The sequence below is a fragment of the Asterias amurensis genome, chromosome 4 (genome assembly GCF_032118995.1).
Source record: "Asterias amurensis chromosome 4, ASM3211899v1".
Classification (NCBI taxonomy): Eukaryota; Metazoa; Echinodermata; class Asteroidea; order Forcipulatida; family Asteriidae; genus Asterias; species Asterias amurensis.
Genome location: NC_092651.1, coordinates 4,545,622 through 4,572,566, shown reverse-complemented (window position 1 = coordinate 4,572,566; position 26,945 = coordinate 4,545,622). Strand labels below are relative to the sequence as shown.

At 39.1% G+C, this 26,945-nt stretch overlaps 3 protein-coding genes across 5 annotated transcripts; 1 reads left to right on the top strand and 2 right to left on the bottom strand.

The window, feature by feature from the left end:
* Positions 1–3,024: 3,024 nt before the first annotated feature.
* Positions 3,025–9,865, bottom strand: LOC139935697 (uncharacterized). The gene is made up of 9 exons (XM_071930233.1): positions 9,736–9,865; positions 9,127–9,271; positions 8,418–8,574; positions 7,638–7,844; positions 6,669–6,908; positions 5,870–6,025; positions 5,286–5,381; positions 4,414–4,573; positions 3,025–3,698 (listed from the first exon to the last, which is right to left on the bottom strand). Exons 1-9 carry the CDS (start codon positions 9,758–9,760, stop codon positions 3,145–3,147), a joined length of 1,740 nt encoding a protein of 579 aa, XP_071786334.1. The 5' UTR covers positions 9,761–9,865; the 3' UTR covers positions 3,025–3,144.
* A 1,235-nt stretch (positions 9,866–11,100) lies between these two features.
* Positions 11,101–23,065, top strand: LOC139936312 (piRNA biogenesis protein EXD1-like). Of its 3 annotated transcripts, none has more exons than XM_071931109.1 (4): positions 11,101–11,216; positions 12,525–12,616; positions 13,093–13,444; positions 14,561–17,469. In XM_071931109.1, the coding sequence occupies exons 2-4, from the start codon at positions 12,558–12,560 to the stop codon at positions 15,167–15,169; spliced, it is 1,020 nt and encodes a 339-aa protein (XP_071787210.1). In that variant the 5' UTR covers positions 11,101–11,216; positions 12,525–12,557; the 3' UTR covers positions 15,170–17,469. The 3 variants fall into 3 exon arrangements, with proteins under 3 accessions (XP_071787210.1, XP_071787209.1, XP_071787208.1); XM_071931108.1 differs by lacking the exons at positions 12,525–12,616; positions 13,093–13,444; positions 14,561–17,469 and adding exons at positions 18,734–18,822; positions 19,481–19,832; positions 20,046–23,065 and having other exon boundaries at positions 11,191–11,216; XM_071931107.1 differs by lacking the exons at positions 11,101–11,216; positions 12,525–12,616; positions 13,093–13,444; positions 14,561–17,469 and adding exons at positions 18,258–18,327; positions 18,734–18,822; positions 19,481–19,832; positions 20,046–23,065.
* A 34-nt stretch (positions 23,066–23,099) lies between these two features.
* Positions 23,100–24,209, bottom strand: LOC139935853 (neuromedin-U receptor 2-like). The gene has a single exon (XM_071930452.1). It carries the CDS (start codon positions 24,207–24,209, stop codon positions 23,100–23,102), a length of 1,110 nt encoding a protein of 369 aa, XP_071786553.1.
* Positions 24,210–26,945: the final 2,736 nt, after the last annotated feature.

The window sequence follows — 26,945 nt, the reverse complement described above, 5'->3', positions numbered from 1 at the left end:
CGCTAACCAATAAATATATTTGGTAGCATGACTAAGCATCAAATGATGCACTAGGTCTTCCTCAAAGTTCAGGCACCAAGAGAGTGTCATCTTTATCACGCACAAAAAGTCAGGCACTGTCTGAGGAAACTTTCCTCGTTTGTCGTTGGTTTGAAAATCTGATTTTATTCGGGTCACAAGTTATCTTGAAACTGTGTCACTGACTCTGAATTCAGAACCCTACCAGTGTTCTCCCTTGACCCTTTAGAGACCGATTATCTATATAGCATCACCATATGTCCAGACATCATGGTGTGATTTTTGATTTTTGGAAACCATTTTTTTGTTTTGTTCGGATAAAACCCACAAATCACCCTGAAATTTTGTATTGTTTTAAAAACAGAGATAATATGTTAACATGGAGAACTTGGAGAATGTTATTTCAGGTCATGAACTTTATATTATCTATTTGTTTGAGTGGAAGTTGTTCAGCTCTTGCAGCCATTTAAAGTCGGCCTCTCAGGGCATTTTGGTACAAGCCGTTACCAGCCGTTCTGGTCTCTAAAGGGTTTTAAAACAGTGGTTCGTTGGCCAAATGCAAGTTAAAACACCAAGTCAGACACAGCTACTCCAGCTGGCTAGTTGATTTCTTGATAGTGCTACACGTATACCACTGATTGCTAATTTTGGTTCATAGTCCCATGCTAGGAAATGTTGAAAGGATGTTGAAAAATACAGACCAGTGAAAAAGCTAGCGAAATGACAAGCTAGCTGGTCCTGTTGGCTAGTCGCTGAAAAAGTTTAGGGCAAACCCTGCTTACATAAACATCTAGTTTATAGCAATTATTGTTCCTTTTCACATATGATATGTTAAAGGTTAAAAAGAATCGGACCTCAAAATATGTAAACCAATAAAAAACAAAAATCAAGTTTTAGTAAGATAAAAACAGCATTTCTTTTTATTCATGGAAATATAAATATGTAAATCCTCAAACTTCTAAGAAGTTGTAAATTAAAATAAAACATGTTTATATTGAGTTGGATAAACAAAAGTCACAACTGTTAAATCATGATCGGTCAATAACTCTTTACTACTTTGTATTTATCTGAAAATATTATTTTGTATACAAACTACCAGAATAAAAACTTATGAAGAGCATTACAAACTTTCAATGAGTCAGCGGAGTTAATTAGTGAAAATTTGTAAAAACTAATATGATTCTGTGTAAAAAATAACAAAAACATTATTTACAGGTAAAATTATCTTAACTCGACGCAATCAAAGTTTGTTAAAAAAGATTGTGTACTGTAAAAGTCACTGAGTTCCAATGTTTGGACATTGTGCGTGATTGTTTTTTTCTTCAAACAAGGGATTCTAAGACTTGTGTTGGCTAATGCTATTGAATGTGAGAAGCAGATAAATGTAGATGCTTTACTTTTTCTAATTATTTGTATTCTTCGTCTTTTTGGCCAATTAAGAATGTGTGGGCTTTAGATACTATCACGTCCTCAAAGTTACTTGAATACTTTATGCAGGAAAGGTTTTTTGAGAAAGTAAAAGGAAGTTGAGGAACTGTTGGCGGCCATGGTCACTTTCACAGTGAAAGTCATACTGTAGCATTATACACGTACCTTAGATAATTACAACATAAATTTATCCCTGAAGGTTTTTGTCCCATAGTAACAATGCTTTAATTTTGGAATTTTCTCTTGTTCCAATTTGGTGTGTTTATTTTGAGAGTTGGCGAAAGAATATACTTGCTAACTAGTGTATTGTTTGCATTAACCAAGTTGCAGTTAAACTTAACATCAATTATAAGTACAGTACTTTATGCAAAAGTTCTCTCTGTAGTGTTAAAAAGTACTGTGGGTGTTATTATGTACATATAAAGCGGCTGTTGCATTCGCATGCAACAACACAGTTTTATTCACTGCATACAACGTAAAGTCAAATTTGACTCCTTTACAATCTTAAACCATTTTACAATCATTTGAAAGTAATGATAAAACCAAAATTGTAACTAAATTTTGCAAATCCACAGCAATAGACCTCTCTACATGTATCGTACATGTGTTACCCTATATTATTCTGTAAGTTTTTATGCTCTGCCAATATGTTTCACCAGTTTCTCTTCAGAGCACATAGTGTTGACCAGATGGGTGTCGATGCGTCTTTTGGACACCCCGTTATAAATGTTGACACCCTGAGGTATCTAGATGTCATTAACATGAACATGTGTAAACTGTATTGTAAGTTGCAAGTATACCATTTGGACACGCTTTGACCAAATCCTGGCTAAAACCATTCTAGAACACCCAGAAATTTAAATAATGTACACATAAATCCACACTTTACATGTACATCCTCCATCAAAGATCTTTAATCTGTACATTTAGATTGGTTGGTCCTCTACCCTAGAATTCAGTACCAAACCTTCGGCTAGCTACAATGGACCGTTCCGGCTTTCCACTAAGCTCCGCCCACAGCGCACGTGATTAAGACACGTGTACGAGCACTCCCAATGACATTCTGCACGATTCTGCTGCGCTTGCCAAATATACGCGCACGCATGACCGAGTTTGTCCGACCACAATCATTGCTGTAATTGGTCAAATGGGTGAATGCGCACAGTTTGATTGACAGGCCGGATCGGTCCATTGGCATGGGTCCCAGCATTTAAAAAGCATTTATCTGAATCCGAATGCATGTGTAACGAGTACCATAATGCTGTAAGATTCTCCAGGAAGTGTAACAATATTTAAGGTTACAAATTTGTGATTTGTTGGTATGTCATGGCCTAGCTGTAATAAGGGCACCAGATTCAAACTCTGGTGTTTTTTGATCAGCAGAGTGGGGGTTCAAACCCCAGTTGTGAAACCTGCTGTGTCCTTAAGCAAGACACTTAACCATGATGCTCCGTCCTTCGTTTCAGACATAAAGCCCTTGGTCCAGTGTGTTGTGTAGCACACGTAAAAGAACCCAGTGCACTTATCGAAAAGAGAAGGGGTTCCCCCCGGTGTTCCTGGTTTGATTGGCTGTATATTGCGCCAGCAGCACCTTGTTAACAATTACAAGGAAAATACTGAATGTGAGGTTAGAAACAACTGTATTAAGCACCTAATACATGTGTATACATGTACGTTGTGTTTTATTTTATAAAAAACTCATGACACTGTCTGTAGTAGAGGAGATCCACGGAATCCCTTCCCTGCAATGCTGAATGCTCCATCATCAAGTCTACTATCCTCACTTGACTTCTCATCATCACCTCCGACCTGAAACATGACCTGTGAACTCTGACCTTCACTTGGTACTACTGTCAAGGATGATCTGGAGTGCAGATTGAAGTAGTATGGGAGCAGAAGGTTCAGATTGGATATGGAAAACGTCTTGTTCTTGTAGTTCAGTCGCTGATCTTCCAAGTTGTGAATATCCGTTGCTTGGTCAGACCGTTGAAGGCTTGGTGCTGACACGGACATGTGAAGAGTTTTACTAATCTCTGAATTTGTTAGTTCAGTGGTTTTTGATACATTTAGAGTGTCATTGTGCGTTAAAGATTTTGTCTTGTATTCTATATCAGTGTTGACATTTGATATTTGGGTGTTGGAAGTGGATCTAGTACATTGGAGTTTCTGTAGATATTCTGAAGCTGGTTGATGTCCTCCTTGGCTGGCTTGTTCGTAAAGTTCCAACGCTTGTTCTCTATTCGTTGGTAAACCTGTGAAACATGAAATATATAGAAAGAGCTGTGTTACAATAATTACTTTATACATGTAGGTGAGACTGACATAATGGGTGTGTAAGGGGTGTTGTTGCCGAGCGGTTAGAGCACTGAACTCGAGCTTTGGTGTTTCTGATTAGCAGAGTTTGGGTTTGAGTCCCGGTTATGACACGTGTGTCCCTGAGCAAGACACTCGACTGTACATGTATCTGCTTCTCTCCACCCAGGGATAAATTGGTACTTGTAGAGGGCAGAGATGGTTCTTGTGATTGATTGAGCTTAGTAGCGCTTATTTGTTGCACAGGCTGTAAACTCCCAAGGGAGCTGAGATGGTTCAAGGAAAGAATTGAGGCCTAGTGACCAGGGCCCAATTTCATAGAACTGCTTAAGCACAAAATTTTGCTTAAGCAAAAAAATCCTTGCTTAGTAAAATCAGATTACCGGCCAAGACTCCACTCAATTGTTATGCTAAGTGAACAACAGCTAAATACCAGCCACAATCAATGTATATGACATAAATTTTTTGACAGTAACATGTGTAAAATAAGCGAGCTGTTTTCGTGCTAAGCAAATTTTTTGCTTAAGCAGCTCTATGAAATTGGCCCCAGGGGTGATGATGTTGTTGGAAAACCAACTATTGTAACTATTCAGGACGCCTTCACTTAGCACTTAAAAAATCTCTAAATCATTATCCTTATGGGGCTTAACTCACCTCCTAAGCCCATTTCATGGAATCTTGCCAGACTATGTAGAGCTACTGGATGACTGCTCTGAGCTGCTTTGTGATATAGGGATGCTGCCATGGCAGTATTCATAGGAACACCCCAACCATGTTCATAGCAAAGGCCCAGGTGGTACTGAGCCTCTGTGTCCTACAAACAGATTACAAATACAAATACTGAAAATCAGTATGGAACAAAATGGCAGTGTTCAACAGTTGCAAACACTTTCACAACTGTGCAGGGCCCAATTTAATAGAGCTGCAAAGCACAAAAATTTGCTAAGCATGAAAATTTTACCTTAATAAAAACAGGAATACCAACCACGTGGTTTTCAGGATAAGCAAACAACAGCTGAATACCAGTAACATGCAACAAATGGATATTTTCGTTGGTAATCCTGTTTTTATCAAGGAAGAAATTTCATGGTAAGCAAATTTTTGTGCTTAGCAGCTCTATGAAATTGGGCCCTGGTACAGTTCTGGGCTTGCCCTTAAAACTAGGCCGGCAAACATTGTCTAGTATAAAATGCTACGGGCTAGTAAAAACAACCTCTCAACTTACTTTAAAATTCTCATATTTCTTCCATTCAGATGTGAATAACACATTATTTTAAATGAGAAATAATTTATTTTCGAGTGTAACTTTATACGCCATTACACTGGTTGTGATTGCTACCATTAATGCGTCAGATAGATACATTTATGACAAATACATGTTTAAAATCAGGGCTACTAAAACTTCCTGTGGCAATTTAAACCCGGTTGGCTACTTAACAAAAAGCTTAAGAGCAAGGCCTGCAGTGTTTGCAAACACTTCAAACAAAAAGTTTAGACAAATTGCAACCAAACATAACCATACTCACTTGTTTTTCCACAGCTTTCTGTAGAAATGAAGCTGCTTTTCCCACATCTCTGTCACTTGTACTGTTCAGGAAGTGGATGCCTAAGTAACTATTTGCCTGAAAAACAATCAATCATATAAATGTTTTAACTGATAACTGTGATGGCGTTTAATAGTCTATCGGTTAAGAACACTGGGTTCAAACTTGGGTGTTTCTGATCAGCAGAGTGTGGCTTCGAGTCCCAGTTTTGACATTTGTGTTCAATGGGACTTGAAGCTGATGGTCCCGTGTGTTGTGTAACGCACATAAAAGAACCCAGTGCACTTAGCGAAAAGAGAAGGGGTTTTCGCCGGTGTTCCTGGTTTGATTGACAGCATATTGTGCCACAGCACCTTGTAAACAGTTACATTGTGCTATAATGATAGGTCTCATAATTCAAACGCAGTCCCAAATACCTTGCAGGAAAATACTGTACGTTAGAGCGCCACTGAGTGATGGATATGCGTGATATTATAAGAAGCCACTTTTAAGTGAACAAAGATTCTGGTTCATTACAAATTTGAAAATGCGGCCTTTCTTTTTTACTAAAAAAGTTTTTACTGTACCTGTTTGATTCCCGCTGCCGCTGCAGAGTGAATATACTTCATGGCTAAGGTGACGTCCTGTTTGACTCCACCAATACCTTTCAGATGGAAAACACCCAGGTTGTAGTTTGCTCTAGGATGACCCTGCATTGCAGCCTTCTGGTACAGTTCAGCAGCCTGTTAATACAAACAATTACCCAACTTATTTCACCCATATTTTTTTACTATCTTAAAACCATTTCTTTTAAATGCTAGTCTTTAACAATAGATCAGTGTCGGTTACATTTGTTATTTGGCTTGTCATGGTCTAGCAGTTAAGAGCACTTGACTCAAGCTCTGGTGTTTCTGATCACCAGAGTGTGGGTACGAGTCCCAGTCTTGACACCTGTGTCATGGCCTAGCGTGTAAAATCACTGGACTCAAGCTCTGGTGTTTCTGACCAGCAGAGTGTGGGTTCAAGTCCCAGTTGTGACACCTGTGTCCTTAAGCAAGACACTCAACCATGATTATGCTTCAGATGGGACGTTAAGTTGTTGGTTGTGTAGCACATGTTTTAGTTTTATTAGACTTTACACTGTAAAAGAACCCAGTGCACTTAATATCGAAAAGAGAAGGGGTTCGCCCGGGTATTACTGGTTAGATTGGCAGCATATTGCACCACAGCACCTTGTAAACCATTACACGGTGGTATGTAAAAAAAGTAGGTCTCATAATTCATACTTGGTCCCAAATACATTGCAGGAAAACACTGTATGTAAAAGCACCTTAGGCGCCACTGAGTTATGGATATGTGCGCTATCTAAGAAGCCACTATTATTACCTTTTCAAGCTCTTGATCCACCCCTCTGCCCTGCTCATAGCAGACGGCCAGGTTAAATGTAGCCTTGCTGAATCCCACTTCACTACCCTGAGTGAAGTGCTGGACAGCCTTCTCAAGGTGGCCCTCTTGTGCTTGTTGCACTCCAAGGTAATTGTGGGCTTGGCCAATACTATCATCAGTAACGGCTAGGAGCTTGGCCATGGCCGTATCAAAAGCTGATACTGCAGCTGATTCGGGAACCTTTGAAAACAAAAAACAAATTCAAATTTTGTTAAACCAATGGTGAATTTCACAAAGCGTTAAGACTAGTCTATTTAGTCCTAACTTAGGACTAGCTTTCAGTATATCTCCTGCAATGAGAGTCATTGCTGACAAAAAAATCTGAAACCGGGATCCAGATCTTAGGAGGTACCCATTGAAATGATGGCACTTCCATCTTTTGAAAGGAGTTACAGATTCCAAGGAGCTTTTTGGAACAGTATCCTGCAGGCCTGTGTGCTTCGCTTTTAATAGCGCAAGGGCACCAATGCATTTTCTCATTGGTTAAGGGTACCCTATGAGGAAGTTGTAAATTTCTACTTGAGAATTTCAAGGGCACCTAGGTGGCATGGAGGCAATCGTCTGCGTTTGCCTCCATGAAGTATCCGGCCTGATTCTCACTGGCAGAGAAGTCGATCCAAGAGCATGACTTAATTCAGAGAAAGTCTGAATTCAGATAAAAGTCTGAACAATCTCATCCCTGTAAACCATATATTTTTGTAGTGACAAATAATTATGTTTTGTAGCCACCTAGTTATAGCACCAGAGGGGATTTTTCTTCAGCCAACTGTTTTTAATTATGTTTTGTAGCCACCTTGTCATAGCACCAGTGGGGATTTTTCTTCAGCCAACTGTTTTTCTTTGTTGAAATTCTAACCAAAAGAATTAAATAATCTGTTTGTAAAATAAAAAAAATTCATTGACACTCACCTCTTTTTGTGGAGTCTCAACCTTGACCGCTTTCTCTTTGTCCTGTTGACTCACTAAGCTCAAGGTCCTAGCCGGTTTTGACAGTATGGTAGGAAGTTTATCTGCAAGTGCATGTAGGAGCTTCTTTTTCCCATCGCTGCTATCATCCGGTAGTGTCGCTGCCGTTACTGCTCGGCACAGATGAAGGCTAAACATAAGAGCTGTACCCTGTTTGAAAAAAACAAACAAAAAAAAACACTTTAATCATCCACTTTTCAATAATGAAACCAAAGATGGATGGATGATAGATGGATGATACCAAAGCTTACACCTGTATGGACTGTAAAGGGGGGGGGGGGTGGTTTCCCTGTTTTAGCCCCAGGATTAGGTGGTAATGGCCCCTGGAAAAACACTAACCCACACTCTGAAGTGGCCTTCAAGCCTTGTGTGTCTGGCGACTTGCAGAGGTTGTTAAAGAAATAACGGGTCTCAAACTATATGTTCAAAAGGACACCCATGCTTTTTCTAGAATAAAAGGGAAAAACAGCAATTTCATTGTTTTTAAAACGGGCAACAGCATTTTTGTTTAATTTGAGGTGCATTAAAGTTCTTTTTTGTTAGTTTGAATTCTATTAAAATGTCAAACAAAACCCTTGATTCGTTTGATTAATACTCTTTCTCCAATAGCAATACAGTTTGAACATTGTTGCACCCTTGCACGTAACACTCAGGAAAACAAATGAAGTCCGTTTTCTCATCACCTTGTTTTGTAGGTACATCATATAAATAAAACCAACTCACCCATTCCAGTGCATCCTGGGATGTATGGTTTTTATCTTTGCCATTGGATGACTCCCAGCACTTCTTTCGTATAATGCTTCTCCAACCATCCCATTTCCAGTGTAGTGGTCTTATAAGGCTGTCAAAGGTTCCACTTTGGTTCAACAAATGGGCTTGCCTGCATAGAGTCAATGCATTGATGTTTACAAAAAATATACAGGTTTTTGTAGTCTCATGGCTGTATACAAGAAATGGGTTTCCTTGTCAGGAAATTTACAAAAACACCATTGTTTTCTGCAGGAAGATATGTTTTTTAAAAAGTTTCTGTTATAACACCCCTAACAAAAACTGCCTTCTCATTGGTGTAGAGCGCATCACATAATTTTTCTTAGTTTCACTAGAAACCCAGGGGCTGTGTGATAGTCATTTGCCATGTGATAGTCCGAAGACTATCACACAGCGTGCAGTACCTAGACAATCAGTTGTGCATCTGTGTATCTGAAATGCTTGTTTGAACGTTACAAGGATAGTAAAATGTCTATTGACTGCCCTTGAAATGCTCGAGCAGATATTGACAACTTCCTCATGGGGTGCCCTTCACCAAGGAGAAAATGCCTTGGTGCCCTTGCCCTTTCAAAACGTAAGCATACAGGCCTGTAAGACCCGGGGCAACAGAGGCCATGACCTGTGTGTAATTCCGAGCCTGATATTTGATGTTCCTTTATTGTACCTATTTTCTGTCGGTGGGCACTCGGTGTTCAAGAACGCTGCTCCAAAACCAGTCCTGATTTTATCGTCCGGTCTGGTGCTCTGCTGGCTGCCATTCCCATTCCAGGGGGGATGGGTTCCGCTGGCTTGAGCCTTGTAACGCAACCCTAAGCAAAAACAAGTTAGGCTAGATTTGAATCATGTCATTATTATCAGTGCATGTTGGACTGCCAAGTGCCAACACAGAGCCCCTCCCCCCCCCCCCCCCCCAAAAAAAAAAAGCGCAGGGCCGGCTAGAATAGAGCTAGACTAGAGGCAACTTCCATTAACACGACACGTGAATGTATATTGTTCTGGAAATACATTAACAATGTTAATTGTTGGTATTTGTATACCTTAATTAACTACAGACTACCATGACTAGGGCAAAAATATTTCGCTAAATTTAAATCCCTTATTAAACTTTAGGAATAAATCACATGACCCAATGTAGAGAATGGAACGGTAAACACGTCACACAAAGTGATGAGGGACGTCGGACGGGAGAAGTTGAGTTTTTATGGCAGTAATCCACGCGTCAAATTGGACTGAAATTTGAGCACAAACGTAACAAAATCACCATCAAACTTACCCCTGTAAAACCCCCTGCACATCATCTTGGCTTTATTTGGTAGATCACGGGTAGAGGATCAATTGTTACCCCTAATTTTACTCTCATTGTTGAGAGCTACTCTGAACTTTTTCTGTCGGGTTTGTTGAGCCACCGTAGTGTTTCGCTGGTACTTTGTTAGTACGGGGCACGCATTGTAGAATGGATACAAAATCGAAAACCAGCTAGCTTTTTCTGTTGAGATCAAAAATAGAGATGATGTAACGCTTCATTAAGCCGACGACTGTTGTATACAGTTGCACCTTGGTTGACGTACATAATGTTCGTTTAATTATTGGTTTTTAAACTTTCGGAGAAAAACATGATTAAGTATTTACATGCAATTCAAATTGATGAAATTTCGTTCAATTTCACTGAAATGTCATAGATACTCAATAATGGATAAAATATGAAACACAAATAGTTAAAAGTATTGTAAAAAGGCCACTTGTTATGACGTCAACGAGTTAATGTAAAGTAATTGGTCAGTTTGGGGTGTGTGTCGCCTGCCGTGTATTGTTTAGCTTGTTATTGAGTAGTCTTGTTCAACGACGTTCATTTTGTTAACGTCGTTGCCGATATCCATAGAGCTATATGTATCGCACACTTACACTAGAATTACTGGAGAAGAGATGTCTGTATCACACAAACATCTGGATCAGATGTGTAGACTTGTTCAGTCCTTCCATATCAGCCCTGAAACAGTCGATGTAGCGCCTTCTACCAGTGACTAAAAAAAAAACAGGGTCGCCAAAAGTTGTTTATACATGGTTTCCATGGTTAGGGTATGTGGACGGTATAAAGAATCTGTGTTTTTTTGAATACGATAACTGTATGTACACTGTACATGCATACTACAAAGTAGGCCCAAGCTGTTATACACATTAAAGGGAAGGTACACGTTTGGTAATTACTCAAAACAAACATTAACTTAAAAACTAATTGGTAGCGAGCATTGTAGAGCTGTTAACTATAGTATAAAACATTGTGAGAAACGGCTCTCTCGGAAGTAGCATAGATTTTGAAATAGAGGTAATTTCTCACTAAAAAAATAAAAGACCTCTAGCTAGAAGTATTTTATTCCTATCTGAAAGCACACAAATTCGTCCAACAAGGGTGTTTTTTTCTTTCATCATTTTCTCCCAACTCCGATGACCAATTGAGCTCAAATTTTCACAGGTTTGTTATTTTTATGCATATGTTGAGATACACCAAGTGAGAACACCGGTCTTTGACAATTACCAATAGTGTACCCTCCCTTTAAAGTTCTAAAAAAAAGAGTGCAACTCTGTTCATTTGTAATGGGTCAAAACACCTTGAACTTTGGGTAGCGGGTTTTCCCCAAATCGAGCACGCAATTTTATATATCTTATTGATTTAATCGGGCGACGCAACTTCAGATAATTATTTTTCTCACTTCCAATTGTGCGTAAAACCTTCTGATTCTTCACCTTTTTCTGAAGGTAAAGTATATAATTATTTTGATTGTTGAAATAATGACTTTCATAAGGCACTGGACAGACAGTGGACACTAATTTTTAAGTACTCAAAAATAACTTTTAGCATAAAAGCTTACTAATTTGGTAACGAGCAATATTGAGAGTTTGATGGTATTACACAATGTGAGAAACGGCTCCATGAAAAAGTGATTTTTTATTTTTTAGAAAGATGTAGTTTCTCCATGGTGCCTATCATGGCAGCAGATGAAAGCAGGGCTCCCTCTTAAGAAGTAATGTAGTATAAAAAGGACTTTCTCACTAAAATATTTGAAACTGAGAAAGATTTCAGGCCTGGAAGCCTTTCTCAGGAATCTGAAGGCACCCCCACTCAATGTGTGCAACAAGGGTGTTTTATCTTTCAATAATATTATTCTCTTACAACTTTGATGATCATTGTGCCCAAAACTTTCACGGAGTTTTTATTTAGTGCATTATGTTGGGATACACCAAGTGAGAATACTGGTCTATGACAATTACCAAATTAATTGTCCTGTGCCTTTAAAGGCAGTGGACACTATTGCTAATTGTCAAAGACTAGCCTTCACAGTTGGTGTATCTCAACATATGCATAAAACAAAAAACCTGTGAAAATTTGAGCTTAATCGGTCATCGAAGTTGCGAGATAATAATGAAAGAAAAAAACACCCTTGTCACACGAAGTTGTGTGCGTTTAGATGGTTGATTTCGAGACCTCAAATTCTAAATCTGAGATCTCGAAATCAAATGCGTGGAAAATTACTTCTTTCTCGAAAACTATGGCTCTTCAGAGGGAGCCATTTCTCACCATGTTTTATACCATCAACCTCTTCCCATTACTCGTCACCAAGAAAGGTTTTATACTGATAATTATTTTGAGTAATTACCAATAGTGTCCACTGCCTTTAACTTGATTTACTTCATTCAAGTCAATACATTATTTTAGTTATAAATCATCTCGACCAATCAATTTTGTGATATTGCAATTTAATATCATACACACTATAATCAGAAAAGTTTTTTTATGGCAATCATTGTAATGGTTGGTTGAGAAATGTTCAATTCAATGCACGCATTCAATGCATATTTCAATAATGATTGTCAATGTCTAAATGAGTCCATGCGTGCGCACTGCGTGTTTAGCTATAAAGCTCAAAGCAACTTTGTGGGGTGTTTTTGCACACAGTAATGCCTATTTGGGCAAGTCAATTTGAAATAATAGGTCCTTTGTGATATTATGATCTTAGATGTCAACAAACCTAATTGAAATCAACTTCATAATGATTTCCTTTTAAGCTGTAACTTAATCCTTTGAGACGATCGTCTAAAATGGCCGCAGCTCCTTCATCAAAAGACGCGGTGAGACGTCGTGAAGGCAACACACCATCGTAAGTTTACAATAATGTAATTATTAACTAGATAACTCGTTTCATTTTGTAAAGCTGTTAATGTTTAAAGGGAAGGTACACGTTTGATAATTGTCAAGACCAGTTGAACGAGCTGTGTCCTGCGGGACATTTGTTGTGTTTACAAAACATGACTTTTCATGTTTACACAACGTCGACTGTTTTTGGAGACTGACTCGGTGGGACTGGGCAAGTCTATGAATTTCATCCAGATGTTTGTGTAATACAGATCTTCTCCAGTAATTCGTGTTGCGATATCGGTTACTCCGATGACAAATAAACGTCGCCAATCGAGACTAATTCTTATACGTGATTTCTTTAAAATAAAAAAAAATATGCGAGAACGATTCGGAGTTTGGATGTGGCAATGTCATAGTGATGAATAATACAAGAAATAAATGCTTATTTCGTTTTTTTCTAACAAACTAGATCAATTTTAACAACTCTTTATAACACAGTAACATACCGCATCTTGAATATCAACTCATCGACAAACACTCCCAGATAAAGCCAGTCCTCGATGAAATCCGTCGAAGTCAGGATACCAGTCCATTTCTTGCAGTCGATCTTGAAGGAGAATCTCTGAGTCGCAAAGGAGAGCTTTCGATCGTCTCCATAGCAACAGATGACGACATCTATTTATTCGACATCAAGAAATTGGGTAGAGATGTTTTTGATAAGGGTTTGAAGAGTATCTTGGAGGACTCATCTCGAGACAAGATCATGTTCGACTGTCGCCAGGACGCGGACTGTCTATGGCATCAGTTCCGAGTCAGATTGGCCAATGTATTGGATCTGCAACTTATGGAGGTATTTTGTCATTCCATGGTTATTCATATCTGTCATGAAGCCTCCCTACTCGGTACACTTGCGCCCCCCCCCCCCATATCCCCAACCCCAACCAAAAGATATCGAGAAAATGTGAAAAGCGATTAGTAGCCTACTATTTCAAGTGCGTCTCTGTAAGCTTGATAAATTATAGGCCTACAAAAATAATGGAAGTAAACACACGCGCGAAATTAGAGCCCAACATCATAGACTTGATTCAAGTCTCGTTTGAGAGGTCCGTGAGCAAAATTATCGCGCCAACTAGCATCCGTATAACAGTGCGCCCTCACCGTTAAATTTTAGCTATTGTGGTTCCGAGTGTGGCGCAGCACGGGTTACGCGATGGGACTATACAAATAAAAGGACTCTAACGGGATTGGGACTTGAATCAAGTCTATCAACTTCACGGCTCTGCTCACCACATATCTGGGCTGCTCAGGCCAGGCCTTATGGAGCATGTCAAGCGTTTGCATTGAGCTGCTTAAGCACCGTATTATAGTGGGTGCGTTCGTTAAGCTTCCCTGGGTCGACCCTGGTCTGCCCCGGTGTTCGAATAGCTTTGACGGGGCTCACCCGGGTCAGCCCCCAGTTCATCATTTTATTTGAATGATCATCATTTTACGCGATGGGACTATACAAATAAAAGGACTCTAACGGGATTGGGACTTGAATCAAGTCTATCAACTTCACGGCTCTGCTCACCACATATCTGGGCTGCTCAGGCCAGGCCTTATGGAGCATGTCAAGCGTTTGCATTGAGCTGCTTAAGCACCGTATTATAGTGGGTGCGTTCGTTAAGCTTCCCTGAGTCGACCCTGGTCTGCCCCGGTGTTCGAATAGCTTTGACGGGGCTCACCCGGGTCAGCCCCCAGTTCATCATTTTATTTGAATGATCATCATTTTATTTGAATGATTGGAAATAATAGATAGAGTATAAACCCCAAAAATACAGATTCATTCCTTAGTATAGTATCAAAATAAGTATGTAATTCTGTATTCAAGTTTCATTATACTTCTTACGGCCGCATGTTCATCATGGGTTGGCGTGTTAGGATAACACTTGAAACCAATTTTTGTCTCCTCAATTTGTAAACGTAGATTATTCATAATGAAGAACACCCAGATCCAGAGTACCCCGAAAAAGATAAAATTCCTCGAGTTGGAAGCTTTTTATATTGTCTCAAGAGATACGTCCATGATGACGCCCTCATCGACGCAAAGGAGGCAGGCAAAGACATCATGTTAGAAGCCGGTATTTGGATGATCCGCCCCATGAAGGAAGTACTGTTACAGTATTCAGCTTGTGACGTCAGAGGGTTTTTCCAGCTGTACCGTCAACTGGAAGATGGTCTTGGCCCCCATGACATGAAGCGCCTGCGCATTGCGTCCAAAGTATACCTGGACTTAAAGCGAGCGCGTAAGACAAGGAGTTACGATGAGTACGAAAGCAATCGGTATTTACCGATGTACGTAATTCCGGCTAAGGGCAGCTTGCGGTTGCCCCTTTGCGACACGCAGTGTATCAGTTGCAAACGGGATTTCCCGCGCTCAGATTTCAAAAGATATCATCTGCGAAATGGTACACAGAAATGTGCTGTGTGCATTAAAGTCAAACAGAGAATGGACGCACATGCGTATTGGCTCTTTTGCCAGGCACGCGATGCCGCAGCTGCCAAGGGGGTTAGTTTAGACTCCGATTCTGACTAGAGGGAACGGGTTATTGAACGAACATTATAGAATTGGTAAGAAAACAAAATCGTCCAAGATCACAGATTTACATCAAACTTACACAATCTTATGATGATGATAGTAGAAAAAAATCCTTTGAAATATTCTGTCTGTAATGTCATATTGATGAGAAATAAATAAAACCAATTTCCCGTTTGGAGTTAATCGCCCAGTGAGAGCTTTATAAAAAATGAAAAAAATTGAATCGATGTCGAGAAATGTGTAATCGTTTTTCACTATTTTCTCGTGGCTCAGATGGCCGATCGATCTCAAACTTCTACAGGTTTGTCAGATGCTGTGGATTACATAAAGTACTGACACTGCCAATCCTGTAATTCTGTAAACCAATTAATGTAAGTTTATATCACCAAAGTGGGTACCGAATTTGCCTATAGGTCCCATGCGGAGATCAGAAATCAGTATTTGTCATGCTGCGTTTGTTGAAGCGTTTGTCTACAATGAAATAGTTGTTTTATTTTACAATCACTTTTGAATTTTAAGTTGAAAGAGGATCAACTGTCTGAAATATTCATTTCCTCATCAATCATAGTATTGACGGTGAAAACTTATATCGTTTTTTTCATAGGCTAACAACATTACATGTACTTTAAGCGAAATTACTCTCAACATACTTTGTGCTCATCGAAAACTGCTATACACCTCTCTTAATATTTGTTAGCATTGTGACGTACCTCATGCATAAAATTTATGCATGAGGTACGTCACAATGCTAACTCAAAACGAGGCGATGGGCGCAGCCACTGCAAGTGATGGGGGACGTGCGCCCATTGCCTCATATTGAGTACGAACTATGACGTCATGCATAAATATTAAGAGAGGCGTATATAGCTTCATACCAAACGTTTTTATTGCCATGAAATTTAAGAGTGAATACCTTCCCCTTAAAAGCATTAAGTGATCTTGTGATATTTGTGTTCCATATTCGAATTTATAATAAATCCATGAATGTTCTGTGATGTCCAATAAGAAAGTTATATACCGGCGAAGTTTAATTGCTTGTTATTGGGAGAACACTAGGTGGTATGAAGAAGAGCAGAATATGTATAGTATCCTTGCACTACACAGTATAACACTGATAGATAACAACACCAACGAACAACTAAATAAGCGTGTTAACGACAACACAAACGAACAACAAATAAGCGTGGTAATAACAACACTAATGATCAAAACACTAATATTATTATACAAAGAATTAAAGGATTCGGGTACTTTTTCAAAATGTCCACAGATTTACATTAAACTTACAGGATTTGAAGATAATGATAGTGGAAAGCTTCCCTTCAAATAGTACTATCTAAGGTTATGTAGATTTTGAGAAATGAGTTAAACAAGTAACAAAATAATTTTGGTCTCATGAGACCAAAATTATTTTAGCATGTAAAATCCCCTTAATCAGTTATGATATTATTATACCAAAACCACAGCATAACTGGTTAATACATTTTTACATGCTAAAACTGAGACGAAAATTATTACTTTTACTCATTTCTCAAAAACTACAGCACTTCGGTAAGTAAAATTTCAAGGGAAGCTTTCTGCTATCATAATCTTTAAACTGTGTAAGTTTAATGTAAATCTGTGGACATTGTGTTTTTTGTTTGGAAAAAGTACACATAACCTTTAAGGAGTGTAGTACTGGGTCACTTTTGAAGTTACTAAAATCCAAAAGTTATTCAACCAACTTTGAATATTGAACAATGGACACTAAAACTTCAAAAGATTAATCAATCTTCAACATTGAATAACTCTTCTTCAATGGGTTAAAGTTTATGTTATTTTAACATCATGTTTATTCTCTATTCAACCCTTTTATACATTGTTCTCTTGTTAAAATATCAGTCACCTTTCACCCAGAGGAAAGTTCCATTTCAAGGTGGGGAGGGATGTAGTATCCTCGCACTACACATTAACACTGATAGATATTTGGTTTGCGGTAACACCATGTGTGTATCTACTTGCCAGTTAGAGTTGTTCTTAGGGAACTGTCTTGCTTTATTCTACTGCCGTGGAGTAGATAATCGGAGGTTCGGGAGACTTCTCAGTTCTGAAAAGAACTGTCCTGCTTTTTAACTATTACCAGGGCGGATGGTATAGAAATTAGACTGGACTACTACTTTAGCTTATAGGATCGTAATAACTGTACTGCCGCGGAGTCAGTTCTGAATTGGTCTCAACGTTTCGACTAGCTTGCTCTAGTCATCGTCAGGAGACTGAGAAGTCTCCCGAACCTCCGATTATCTACTCCACGGCAGTAGAATAAAGCAAGACAGTTCCCTAAGAACAACTCTACCTGGCAAGTAGATACACACATGCTGTTACCGCAAACCAAATATACATTGATACCTCACCATGCAATGACTCAAATCCTATAATTACTGATAGAGCTACCCAAATCTATAGACATTGTGTCTACAGGTTATTCCAATATCATGATCGAACTATAAATAATGCATATACAGTGATTGTACCCTTGAAACAGTAGCCTATTGATAAGTATATATCTTACATTGTATGTGTACTATTATAAGCAAGACACGTGTGAGACACAATAAACCAAGCAAGCATCGAAGCAACAGCTCTTGTAGAACTCAAGACATTACAGAATCTGGGTAACAATCAATTTTTTAGACAAAATATTTTTGTTACAGATATCCTTTAATAATGTATAGCTTTCATCAAATGCAACTCTAAAACAAACCCTTAAAGGCTCTGGGAAAAATTGGTTATTATCAAAGACCAGTAATCTCAATTGGTCATCGAAGTTGCAAGAAGAGTGGAAGAAAAAACACCATGGCCCAATGTGTACAATAAATTTACTCAATATTAATTTTCTGATTAATTTGGAAGTAAACTTGGAAACGGTCGAATGCGTTTTTTTTATGTACAGTCACAACTCACATAATTAAATGTATGTATGTATTTGCCATTAACTGAACGCCTACGCATCACATGACTGTTGGCTGTTTATAATACATTCTATAGTATTTGGTATGTCACCTTGAACCCCTTGATTACGGGTTTTCCCCCAACCGGGCACGCAATACCAGACACTTTTATTGTTTCTTGGTGCGTAGTGTACAAAACCACTCTGATTCTTCCCCGTTTTTCTGAAGGTAAAGTATATTTTTGACTGGTCAGTTTTAAAAATGTGAAATAATGACTTATATACACCTTAACTTGATTTACTTGGTTTGTAAAATGTTGCTGGCAAAGTTACACAGTTTGTGATGAAATAAGATTAACTTTTGATATCAATATTTTGTACGTGTGTGTACAGCATGCGTTCAGATGTATTTTTTTCAATAGTGAATGTCAAGAGTGTAAACGAGCCCATAATGCATGCGGGTGTAACTCAAAGCAATTGCTTAACCCTAGTTTTAACCGTATGCATGTTTAGTAGGTTTATTTGTACACATGTCTATTGCTTGAGCAAATCAATGTGAAATGATACGTGCTACTTTGTGATATCTGCCCCTGTGTCAAACCAAAATTTAAAAGAAACCATGTTTTTCTTTAAAGCTGTTACTAAATCCTTTGAGACGACCGTCTAAAATGGCCACAGCTTCTTCACAAGACGCGGTGAGAAGTCGTGTTAGCAACAAGCCATCGTAAGTTTACAATTAATATAAATCTGAAGAATGTTGATGATAATCATAACAAATAGAGGCGTTGTTTTTTGAATGAAAGCTTTTTCAAATCGTCTAGGGATCTTCCAAGAAAAATTTGAATATGGCCTTTTAAGCCAAATTTGTGTTGTATTTTGCCTTGAAGACAAAAACTTGTAACCGTTCTGTGTTCAGTTTGCTCTAAATTAATGTTAGTGTAGACTTGATTTCAAGTCTGAGGTCGCGGTTATTATACGGAGGTTAATATAACAAGAGTGCGCTATTTCAGACAAATAATGTTTTAGCTATCGGGTTGACTATAAAAACCACGATCGCAGACTTGAAACAAAGTCTAATTTTAGTGGTACATGTAGCCTTGATTGTATACGCTGTTGGTCGTATCAGAGTCACCTGTAGAGGGTGCGCGCACAACGACATTTTCTGGAGGCTCAATCGGAGGGACTGGGCAAGTCTATAAATTTGATCCAGATGTTTGATACATAATAATAAATCCTTCGCCAGTAAATCGTATTGCGTTTTCGGCGGCTATATTAGCAAAATAATGCCTGTGATATGTTTCTTAAAAGTGAGAAAGAGTCGAAGCTTGGATGTGGCGCTGCCATGAAATAAATAAGCTCAATTGTACCCACTCTTTATGCAGTAACACACCTCATCTTGAATATCAACTTATCGACAAACACTCCCAGATAAAAACAGCCCTCGATGAAATCATTCGGAGTCAGGATACCAGTCCATTTCTTGCAGTCGATCTTGAAGGAGAATCTCTGAGTCGCAAAGGAGAGCTTTCAATCGTCTCCATAGCAACAGATGACGACATCTATTTATTCGACATCAAGAAATTGGGTAGAGATGTTTTTGATAAGGGTTTGAAGAGTATCTTGGAGGACTCGTCTCGAGACAAGATCATGTTCGACTGTCGCCAGGACTCGGACTGTCTGTGGCATCAGTTTGGTGTCAGGCTGGCCAATGTATTGGATCTGCAACTTATGGAGGTATAGTTTGCATGTTATTCACAGTTATAGGGGAAGCTTCCCCAATGCTCAGTACGCCCCCTATTGCCACCCCTACCCAGAGATCGGGAAATGTTTAAATTGGTTAGTACTGTATAAATTAAATGGTGTAATAATAATACGGCCGCATGTGCATGGTTTGGTGTGTAGGGGTGATTTTTTCAATTGAATTTTCTCCTCAATTTGTAAACGTAGATTATTCATAGTGAAGAACACCCAGATCCAGACTACCCAGATAGGTATGAGATTCCTCTACTTGGAAGCTTCTTATACTGTCTCAAGAGATACGTCAAAGATGAAACCCTCATCGCGAAGAAGGAGGCGGGAAAATACATGATGTCTGCAGACGGCGTTTGGCTGGCCCGCCCCCTGAAAGACGTACTGTTACAGTATGCAGCCTGTGACGTCAGAGGGTTTTTCCAGCTGTTCCGTCAACTGAAAGATGGTCTTGACGGGCAGGGAATGCAGCGCCTGCGCATTGCGTCCAAAGTATACCTGGATTTTCAGCGAGCGCGATTAAGAAGGCATTTCGACGAGTTTGAAACAAATGAGTATTTACCAATGTATGTTATTCCGGCAAAGGGTAGCCTAGTTTTTCCCCATCGTAACAAGGAGTGCGTCGGTTGTCTTCGGGACTTCCAGCGCTCAGATTTCAGCAACAATCAACTGCGATTACGTACACAGAAATGTGTTGTGTGCAAGAGAGTAAAAAAGAGCATGGAGGCACAAGCCAGATGGGAGGAACGCGAACGGGCATTGCAGGAAGCTTCTGTAGCGGATGGCTACGACTCCGATGGTCGCGAAATTATGTTCGATTTTTATTAGGACAATAGGCTCGTACAAATGCGGAAATCACAAACTAGATCGTGCGTTTGTTGAAGTGTTTGTCCGCAAAGTAGTTTGTTTTATTTTACAGGAATTTTAAGTTAAAAGAGGAATGTGTAAAACATTCACAAGTAGACATTTCCCAATCCTTGTATTACACTAATATAGTCGTTTAAACTTCTTGGTCAGAATTGACCCAAATTTAGTCATTCTGACCCGGAATTTACTTGGAAATTACCCACGAATGGGTCAACTGATTAGCATAATCCGAGCTAAAATACAATTTTTTTGAAAACCAGTTTCCAGGTCAAACTGATCCAGATGGGTCAGGCTCCACGCGTGACCCTGGATCTGGGTCAAATGTAACCCGGGAGCTTTAAGAGCGTATACAATTGGATTTAAAGGCATTGAGTGCTCTTGTGGTATTATTTGTTGTATCAAAATTGTATTAATAAATACACTGGGTTCTGTATACTGACCACCAATAAGGAAATGATAAACCGGCGACGTTTGCTTGTTCTTTGCAGAACTTGTTCTTTGCAGAACTTGTTCTGCCGTTGGTAATTTGGAGAACAATATTGATCGGCGGTAATAAATAGTAGAGCGGAGTCTTGGTTCAACAATCAAATTTATAGACACAATATTCTTGTTACATATATCCGGAATGATGTATACATTTCCTCAAATGCAAACCCAACTGTAAAACATACCCTTAACACAAATAGCAACACCCACCACCAAAACATATATCATCTCTATCTTCGATTACGAATCTTCAGTACCCCACAAATTTATGTGGCATAAATTACAAAATTAAAATATTTAGAGTGACGGCAGTTTATCTTTTGGGGTTGTTGACTAAAAAAAAAACATAATTAAACACCCTTACTTACTGGCCCATTTTCGAAACCACGGTTTCGGCTTGAAGCTCCATTCTCTCGTCTGAAGCCCCGAGCGCGTATACGCAAAGCACGCGCAAATTGTCAAACAACCGGCGGGGCCAAGGTAGCCTGAGCCGAATCCAAAGTCGAAGCCGTCGTTTCGAAAAGGGCCTGTGAATACCCTTATTCTATAAACCAGGCCCTTTTACCAACCCACTGTAACCATTCAGTAGGACGAAGGATCCAAGAGCATTTAAATAAAAAGCTGTAAACTAATTAGTAATTTGTTGATTATCAAACTGCTGTTTATAAACAATACTAAAGTATACTATCTTCACTTAAAGGCAGTGGACACTATTGGTAATTACTCAAAATAATTATTATCATAACACCTTTCTTGATTACGAGTAATGGGGAGAGGTTGATAGTATAAAACATTGTGAGAAACAGCTCCCTCTGAAGTGACGTAGTTTTCGAGAAAGAAGTCATTTTCCACGAATTTGATTTCGAGACCTCAGATTTAGAATTTGAGGTCACGAAATCAAGCATCTGAAAGCACACAACTTTGTGTGACAAGGGTGCTTTTTCTTTCATTATATCTCGCAATTTCGACGACCGATTGAGCTCAAATTTTCACAGGTTTGTTATTTTATGCATATGTTGAGATACACCAAGTGAGAAGACTGGTCTTTGACAATTACCAATAGTGTCTGGTGTCTTTAAGTTGATAAAAAATGTGTTTTTACTCAAAAATAATAGCATGTCACTAAACTTATACCAGCTTTAAAACTCAATTGGAAAAAAATAGTTTTGTGCTTAAATCTCTGTAACTCATTGTAGGCACACTTGCTTCTGCACCTCTCCTGCGCCAGGAGGGTCTTTTAGATATGGTGCATTATAAGTGGCAACTTTATTATTATTATTTTGATGTAATGACTCGACGACGACCAAATTTATAACTGAGATTAAACTTTGTTGTTGCAAAAAGGAGAGGAAAATGCCTTTTACAAACAATTTGTGCAGTGTTTTTCCTACTTTCTGTGGCACATTTAAAAGAATGGGAATGAAAAGGTAGAGAGATTTTTTTCTTGTATTTGTAACTCATTGAAATTTTGTGACTGTATCTCTTTGTAATATGCAGGGATGAGATTGTGCAGACTTTTGGCTGAATTTAGACTTTTTATGTCGGCCTTTTTATGTCGACTTCTCTAATGCTTTGGATACTGTTCCCACAAGCTCCTTGAAATCTTTAACCCTAGGGGTTACCAAATGGTAGAAATGCCATCATTTCAACGTACCTTTGAATTTGTATCCAAGTTTCAGACTTTTTCGTTTGTAATGATTCTCACCCCTGAATATGAATGCAATTCAGCACTTGGCTGCGATGGTCTTTGTTTTCAAACTATTTTAAATTAAATCAAATCGAATCAAATCAAATCAAACAACTGTAGCTGATCAGCTGTACAGTCTTAATGCATGAATTATTATATCAATAAAAACGCATATAGAAATCTGTATCCTATTTTAGCGAACATTGTGTGAGTTATTTTTGTTGCGTCATATGCATGGTTGACGTACGGTCTGTCCTAATGACAAAGTGTTGATGCCTTTTCCTGCATCCACGGGTAAACGCCGTAACTAACGCGCTGCGATAACGCGAATTCGTCAACGCATAGATGTACGGGCAAATAGCGGGGGCAACATACATCATGTTGTTTGCAACTAGCATCAAATAGTTGTGCTGCATTTCGCTAAGTATGTAGTTGTTTGTCAGTTTAGCTATGGAACGAGCGAACAGGGTACATTTGTATGTCATTGGGAATGTGTAAAACACAACTGAGCTGATCATCACCATTTTGATGACCTCAACGTGGCGCTGTCGCCCCCGGGGTAATGGCTGCTTGTTCCCTTCCGGTGGTGAAGGGTTTACTCGCTTGAGTTTTTTAAAGATGGTCGCATAAGTGAAGGTACCAATGAGTCCACCGACGAAGAAGCAAATAGTCTGGGCTAAGTCATGGAAAATGAGGACCCACTCCTCAACAGGGGAGCACACTCCTATGTAATCCGGATACATGGAGTACTGTTCCGTGTCAGGCCATGCAACACACCGCGTGTCGAGACGTAACCAAGTCGGCGAGAAGGCAGCTCCAATGCAACAACTACACAGCCATGTTCCGGTGGAGAGCACAATGGCGCTCTTTCGTTCTCCAAGCCTACGAAACTGGAACGGCCGGAGTACAGCACGGTACAACACAAGGTTGACCATCCCGCCAAAAACAAACGCAGCCCAAATTGCTATATCAAGCACAACGTTGACGAACACACATCCTATAGAGCCAAGGGGACTGAAATCCCATGGTACTGCGCTACCCTGATACCGAACCAGTGTGTTCGATAGAAGCGACACTAAAACCAAAACAGCACACAACGCCATATTCGCCAGGTAGATATTCAAAACTGTCCACATGTACCGTACACGAGCAATGGTGAAGACGAAACAAAAGTTACCAAAGATTCCTATGGTAAACATAACAGGGTTGATGACTGTAGTTAAAATTGCAACAGCGTTGTTGTACGTGTAGTCAGCTGCGATATCCGCATCGGTTAAATTCAAAAGTCCGATTGTTACTTTAGCACAGTGTTCGTCCGCCATTTTGTTTCAAGAGTCATTGACGGCCTTGTGGTTGGTGTACATTTTCTCTTCCCATGCTGTGACAATAGTCAATTGTTTTTGTATCAAACCATGGAGGAAGGAATCACCATAACTTCTTGCGTACTTGAAACAACCAATTATTGTCACATTCTTAAGAAAACATTCACAGTTTACAATGTGCATCAGCATGACATGACAACTATCTCTGTATAACTTATGGCGGTTGCTAACATTGCAGCATGTTTAGGTCTACCACACTATCAGTGACTGTATTATAAATGCAGACCGACCAAGGATACACTGAAACACATCGCTAATCGCCTTTAAGCAAAGATAGTTGCTGGGAGATAGTTGTTAGGTTTTTTGTTTTTCATCCAGGCTAGCTTGTTGATGAGTGTTCTATATTGTGAAGGTGAAACTTCTTATTGGCGAATTCTAGTACCGGTAATCTTGACAGTAATTTATCTGGCTAGCACTTGTGTAAACGTACAGGAAAGTATTGCCGCTGTCTCAGGGAATTCTGTCCCCCATGGGAAGTTAACATGGGCTGTAGGAGGTTGAATCCAAAGAGGGCGCTCTCAGAAAACGTTTGTACACAGTTTGCCATATGGAGGGGGGGGGCTGAATCTCCGAGGGGGGGGGGAATAATCTCCTGCTGGCACCGCCACATGAAAACAAATACATCTCTCTTAACGTGTACGTACATGATAATTTATCGTGTACATGTACATACACTTTCGTGAACGTACACGATAAGTTATCCTATAAGTTAAACTTAATGTATAAATACAAGACAAGTTGAAATTTGTCTTGTGCGTACAATAGTTGGGAAGTATCGTGTACGTACACGATATGTATTGTGTACATACAAGGTACGTTTGGAATTATGGTGTACGTACATAACTTATCAAGTACGTACACGTACGTTTGGAATTGTGGTGTACGTGCACTAGTCATTCTGTACGTACAAGGTACGTTTGGAATTATTGTGTACGTCCACATCTTATCAGGTACGCACAAGGTACGTTTTGAATTATTGTGTACGTGCACAAGTCATCGTATACGTATAAGGTAACTCTTGAATTGTACATAAACTACACTTATCCTGTACGTACATGATAAGTTTGACATACACGATACGAGTTCTTGTATTCGAGAATACGCCTCCGTACAAATTAAATTAACACATGACACAATTTTTGGGTAACGTATTTGTAACTTAGAACGTATTTGTAACGTAATTAGATCTTAGGTGCTAGTCCTAGGATTTATTAAGGCTATAGTCCTATGTTAGGACGAGTAAATCGTCCTAACTCGAGATAAGACTACTGACTAGTCTTAACTAATTGTGAAAGCCACCCCTGCACCGTAAAGTATACAACCTCTGAAATGACAGGACAATAACCGTTCTTGTCTTGAAGACGAGCAGAGTATACGGGTCGAAACGTCGAGACCAACAGCTCTTCTCAGAACACTTAGAATAGTTTCCTATTGTAGAGAAAGTATACATTTGGCTTTTGGAACCTTTCGATTGTTTTATTATTCCATTTAAATTAACCTGTACAAATTTGGCAGTAACGTTTACAATTTTGATATTTAAAGGCAGTAGACACTATTGGCAATTGTCAAAGACTAGCCTTCACAGTTGGTGTATCTCAACATATGCATAAAATAACAAACCTGTGAAAATTTGAGCTCAATCGGTCATCGAACTTGCGAGATAATAATGAAAGAAAAAACACCCTTGTCACACAAAGTTGTGTGCGTTTAGATGGTTGATTTCGAGACCTCAAGTTCTAAATCTGAGGTCTCGAAATCAAATTCGTGGAAAATTGCTTCTTTCTCGAAAACTATGGCACTCCAGAGGGAGCTGTTTCTCACAATGTTTTATACCATCAACCTCTCCCCATTACTCGTCACCAAGAAAGTTTTTATGCTAATAATTATTTTGAGTAATTACCAATAGTGTCCACTGCCTTTAATAACTGATATATATTTCCATAACCACATTACTTCGAAGTGAAAGGATTCTCAAAATGCTTTTTACTTTCGAAAGCTGTTGTACTTGTAGACTGATTTACTTCTGTTTAGAGGAGCGTTTTAATTAGGTGATAACAAACATAGCATATAATTTATGTTTGTGTTTCCTTTATATGCACGGTGAGAAGTCGTGGTTTAAATGTCATTTCTATTTTTCAAAGAAGAAATCAGACCCACTTTCCCCTATATTCCCGGAACGGTTGATCTAGTGAGTTGCATGGAGGAAAATTAAGCTTATATCAATCTGTTGCTTACCTCCATCCCCCACCTTGCCCGCCCCACAAAAACCCGCCCGAAGCCGCGATGTTCCCCTTATAAAGACACTGGACACTATTGATACTCAAATAATAATTGTTAGAATAAAAACATACTTGGAAACGAGTAATGGAAAGCTGTTGATAGTATAAAACATTGTGAGAAACGAATATAGTATAACGTTTTTGAGAAAGAGGTAATTTCTCACTTAAATATTAACATTGTGCCCTTTTTCGGCATCTGAGAGAACACAATTTTTTTCAACAAGGGTGTTTTTTCTTTGATTATTCGCTTGCAAATTCGCTGATCAATTGAGCCCAGATTTTCACAGGTTTGTTATTTTATGCACATGTGGGAATACACCAAGTGAGAAGACTGGTCTTTAACAATTACCAAAGGGGTCAAGTGCCTCTAATTATATTGACACATTATCGAAGGGAC

Excerpts from the sequence above, each read along its gene's own strand:
- LOC139935697 (XM_071930233.1), bottom strand. The coding sequence starts at position 9,760 with ATGATGTGCAGGGGGTTTTACAGGG. Across the intron at positions 7,845-8,417 it reads CCCAGGATGCACTGGAATGG|GGTACAGCTCTTATGTTTAG; the intron begins GTGAGTTGGTTT and ends TTTTTCAAACAG. Across the intron at positions 5,382-5,869 it reads CGGCAGCGGGAATCAAACAG|GCAAATAGTTACTTAGGCAT; the intron begins GTACAGTAAAAA and ends ATTGTTTTTCAG.
- LOC139935853 (XM_071930452.1), bottom strand. The coding sequence starts at position 24,209 with ATGGCGGACGAACACTGTGCTAAAGTAACAATCGGACTTTTGAATTTA.
- LOC139936312 (XM_071931108.1), top strand. The coding sequence starts at position 18,767 with ATGGCCACAGCTTCTTCACAAGACGCGGTGAGAAGTCGTGTTAGCAAC. Across the intron at positions 18,823-19,480 it reads CGTGTTAGCAACAAGCCATC|TAACACACCTCATCTTGAAT; the intron begins GTAAGTTTACAA and ends CTCTTTATGCAG. Across the intron at positions 19,833-20,045 it reads TGGATCTGCAACTTATGGAG|ATTATTCATAGTGAAGAACA; the intron begins GTATAGTTTGCA and ends TTGTAAACGTAG.